General features: G+C 35.2%; 1 protein-coding gene across 1 annotated transcript; it reads right to left on the bottom strand.

The window, feature by feature from the left end:
• LOC109833396 lies at window positions 3,076-4,386 on the bottom strand. Its single transcript, XM_020401053.1, has one exon. The coding sequence runs from the start codon at window positions 4,384-4,386 to the stop codon at window positions 3,076-3,078; it is 1,311 nt and encodes a 436-aa protein (XP_020256642.1).

Below are 4,935 nucleotides of genomic sequence, written 5' to 3' on the forward strand. Positions count from 1 at the left end.
TTTTCTTCCTTTGAGAATTATCAGCTGCATACATCATATCATATGTTAGAAACAAGATATAGTTAAAGAAATTGATAAAAATATTTCTTCTTGTAATTAATAAAGAATATACCTTCTTGTCGAGATTCATTTAGTATTGCATCATCACTTTGCACTCGATGATTATCTGATTCTGCAAAAATTGAGCAATTATTAATCCAATCATAAAAAATAAATTGAAAGATAAAAACAAATAATAATAAATTTTAAGTCTCATCAACCTGCAGAATCATCATTCTCTTCATTGTTAGTATTTGCACTTCTCCTGCGATTTTGTGCAAAATTCTCCTCTTCAAAGTTTTCTGAATCAGCGCTAAAATTTGCATCCATATTTTGATCTTGTGTTGGATTTTGAATATTCAAGTTCATGTCATGACAAGTACGGAGTTGTTCCCTTCTTAATGAATTTTCTGCAATTGCTTGAAGTCGCTTCCTAATTAATGACCTGGGTGCTAGAAATTGTGCCTTTTTGCTTTTGGAAGTGACTTCTTGAGTTTTCATTTTCCTGCTATGAAAAGGAATTTAAGTATTACACACTATGTATGAAACAAATATCAAAAGAGAAATGAATAAAAGAAGAAGATATCACGAAGGACAAGCATAACAATAAATACATAATACACTAATGTAGAAGCACTTGCTGCAATGTCAAAGCCACATCCAAAATATGAAGAAAAGAACATCATATGTCTAAAAAAGGAATAGTTATAGTGAAGATACAACTTAAATTTTATCTCAATAACACAATATCATTTGTGTTCTATTCTTTAATTAAAGCGTTCTAATTCTCTGCTTGAGTCTTTTTCCTCTTTTTTGAAGTTGAGACCGAATTTACAATAATTGGATCAATATCACTCCTTCTCAAATTGATATAATCATCTTCCAATGATGTTGATGCAATAGCCTGAGCATCAAATGATTCATCTTGCAAATAAGCTTCAACTCCATCGTCTGTTATCCCACAATCATCTGTATCTGGTGGCATATCATAGGAATCACGGGGTTGTGCTTTAAGAACTACATGCCAACCTTCATTGGCAATATCCTCAACATAAAAAACTTGTGATGCTTGGCCAGCAAGTATAAAGTGGTCATTCGTCTTTAGCAAGTGTCGGCAGTTAATACTGATAAATCCATATTTGTCTTCTTTCAAAGCGGTCCCTTTTCCTTTGCCGTGCACATCCCACCATTTACAACGAAATAGAACAACCTTTCTTCTACCAGGATACTCTAATTCGACAACTTCAACCAAAGCACCATAATAATCTATATCTCCACCATCACCAGCATCACCAACAACTGCAACCCCACTACTTTGAGTTGACAAACAATTATCTCGACTTTCTGTATGAAATCGATGTCCATTTATGACAAATCCAGTAAAACATTTAACAATCTTACTTGGACCACGAGATAGTGAAAGTAAGTCATCATCTTCTCGATAACTCTGATAAACCTAAACAAAACCAAAATATGATCAAGTCATGGAACATGTAATAAAATGAACCAATCAAGATATTTAAAAAATAAGGCAAGATATGTACGTACTAGAGCTTGGAACCACTCGATAAAGTTCTTATCCCAATCTTTATCATCATAGTGATTTGTGGGTTCTCTCACGAATTCATTGTAGTCCCTACATTAAAATATTATAAATATGATTAACGTTGACTAACTATAGTAAATTTATTAGTAGAATCTTAAACTTTAGTGACTTACTCAATGTGTGGTTGCACTTCATCACAGTTCTTTAGAACATAAATATGAGCTTGCAACCACTCACGTTCATCAAGGTAGCGGGTGGTGGCAGCACCCAATGCCCGCCCACTATGTCTGAAAATAGATAGTTGTGCTTCATTACATTCTCTATTGTCATCTTCATAATTTCTTTCAAGGCGATTAAACTTTGTCTCGAAGCCTTTTAGATATCTTGAGCAAAAAGTCATGCATTCATCTGCTATATATCCTTCAGCAATTGACCCTTCTGGACGTGCCCTATTTCTGATATATGACTTATAAGTATAAAGCTGACGCTCCACTGGGTACATCCATCGAAATCGAACAGGCCCTCCAAGTATGGCTTCAGATGCTAAATGAACTACTAAATGCAACATAACATCAAAAATTAAAGGTGGAAAAATCTTCTCAAGCTTACATAACGTAAGTGGAATCTGCTCATCAATTTGCTTAAGTTCATCCACCCTTAATGTCTTGGCACATAATATAGTGAAGAATATGGAAAGTTCAATAATTGGTTCACACACTTTTGCAGGAAGAAGGCCATGAATCGATATAGGAATCAAGCGCTGCAAAAGAACGTGACAATCATGACTCTTTAACCCCAAAATCTTATGCTCTTTAAGGTTTACACATTGAGAAATATTGGATGAAAATCCATCTGGAACTTTTAACTCCTTTAGAAATCGACAAAATTTGCTTTGCTCTTCTTGGGATAAAGTATAACAAGCTGCTGGCATCACAAGTTTATCTCCTTTCTGGATTGGATGTAACTCCGGTTTTAAACTCATTGCTTGTAAATCGAGACGGGCTTTGATATTATCCTTTGACTTTCCTTTAATGTTCATGATTGTTCCCAGCAGACTATCACAAATATTCTTCTCAATATGCATGACATCTAAATTATGTCGCAATAAGAGAGTTCTCCAATATGGCAAATCAAAAAAAAAAATACTTTTTTTTATTCCAATTATCTCCCCGTCTTTCGTGTGATATTTTAATTTTCTTCTCTGGATGATTGGTTAAGGTGATCCCTATAAGATCTTCCACCTGCTTAAGGATGTCATCTCCGGTCAGCTTCGGCGCTGCATACCCTCTCTCCCTAGTGCCATCAAATGATTTCTTATCCTTTCTCCAACTGTGATTTTCATCAAGATAGCGACGATGCCCCATATAGCTCTGCTTGCCTCCATATTTTAACCTGATAGAGTGAGTGTGCTTATTACAACAAGGACATGCTAATTTCCCCTTAGTGCTCCATCCAGATAAATTTGCATAAGCAGGAAAATCATTAATGGTTCAAATTAGTGCTGCATGTAAAATGAAATTCTGTCTCAGAGATACATCATATGTTCGAACGCCTGAGGCCCACAACTCCTTTAGTTCTTCTATCAATGGTTGTAAGTAGGTGTCAATAGCATCTCCAGGACCAGTTGGACCAGGAATGAGCATAGATAAAATAAAATTAGATTGCTTCATGCACATCCATGGTGGTAAGTTATATGGTACAAGTAAAACGGGCCATATGCTATAAGAAACTTTTGAATTTGTGAAAGGTTGGAAACCATCACTTGCAAGACCGAGCCTAACATTTCGGGGCTCTTCGGCAAAGCTGTCATGTAGCTCATTAAAGTTTTTCCAAGCCTTAGAGTCAGCTGGATGCCTCATCACTCCGTCCTCAACTTGTCTTTCATGGTGCCATCTCATATCAGAAGCTGTCTTCGAAGACATGTAAAGCCTTTGCAATCGTGGCTTAAGAGGAAAATATCGCAATGTCTTTTGTGGTATTTTTTTACCATTTGCCTTTCGCTTGATCTCTTTTCCATGTTTATCAAGTTTCCATCTAGAAGCACCACATCTCTGACACGTATCAAGACCTTCTTCATTTTTCCAAAACAGCATGCAAGAGAATGGACACGAATCAATTTTTTCATATGATAGGCCAAGGTCTCGGATTAATTTTTTGGCCTCGTCATACGAATTAGGCAGTGTTGATTCCCCTGGCAATAGCTCCTCATTCAAAAACTGGAGCAACATTGAGAATGATTTATTACTCCACCTATTTAGGCTCTTTATGTGAAGTAGTTTCACTAAAGCAGATAACTTTGAACATTTAGAGCCTTCATACAAAGGTTTCTCGGAGTCACCTAAAAGACTGTAGAATTGTTTTGCATGTCCATCTGGTTCCTGCTCAAGAATATCCTGACTCGACGTGGCATCAGGTGCAACAACGCCAGTTGAATTATGAAATAAATCTCCAATCATTTCTTGCATTTCATCGTCACTCTGGCTTTCTTCTATCATTTCTTCTTGTTCTTCATCAAACTCCGAAATGGACTCACCCTGTCTTTCGCCGTGATGACACCAAAATCTGTAGTTTTTAATAATTCCATGAATAATCAAGTGGGTCTTTACCGACTCACGATTACCAGACTTCACATTGCTGCATTTAACACATGGACATCGAATTTCAAAGTCTTCATCCTTTTCATTAAAACTATCCAACAGCTTCTCATATGCATAGTCTAAAAACTGATCAACCCCTTCTTTATATTTTGGATCAAGTCTATCATCATCTACTAGGTCCATCCAATCTTTATTCGGCGCCATTTCAAGCAATGTACTAAAATTTCCTGAAAAATATTTCAACCTCTTCAAAAACTAAACACAAATAAATGCTTAATTTTATGTAGAGACTCATATGTTCAGATATATGGTCATTCTAATGCAAAGAAGTTAACCTATATATGGTGTCATTCAGAAAGTATTTATTTATGCAATTATAGGGTCAATTTAAAGGCAAAAATACTACCATATAACAAATTAGTAAATAGAACAAATTAGTAAAAAAAAACTCATTTTCCTTTCAAAGCACATGTGACATAGGAACTATGATTATAACTAACAAAATGACTTGTTAATGGAAAGTGGTATGTCCAAGCTTGACAAGTACATCTGAATAGCTAAAGAAATAATCATTTAAAATTCATTTAACTTAAGTAAATACCACACATTTATAGGGTATATAATTGCAACATGTATAGGGTATATAATTGCAACATGTATAGGGTATATAATTGCAACATGTATAGGGTATATAATTGCAACATGTATAGGGTACTTTAAGCCAATATAATTGCAACATGTATATAATGATGG

This window comes from Asparagus officinalis, chromosome 1, assembly GCF_001876935.1.
Source record: "Asparagus officinalis chromosome 1, Aspof.V1, whole genome shotgun sequence".
In the NCBI taxonomy this organism is placed as follows: domain Eukaryota; kingdom Viridiplantae; phylum Streptophyta; class Magnoliopsida; order Asparagales; family Asparagaceae; genus Asparagus; species Asparagus officinalis.

Bases quoted from the DNA above. Each gene is read 5' to 3' on its own strand.
- LOC109833396 (XM_020401053.1), bottom strand. From the start codon at position 4,386: ATGGCGCCGAATAAAGATTGGATGGACCTAGTAGATGATGATAGACTT.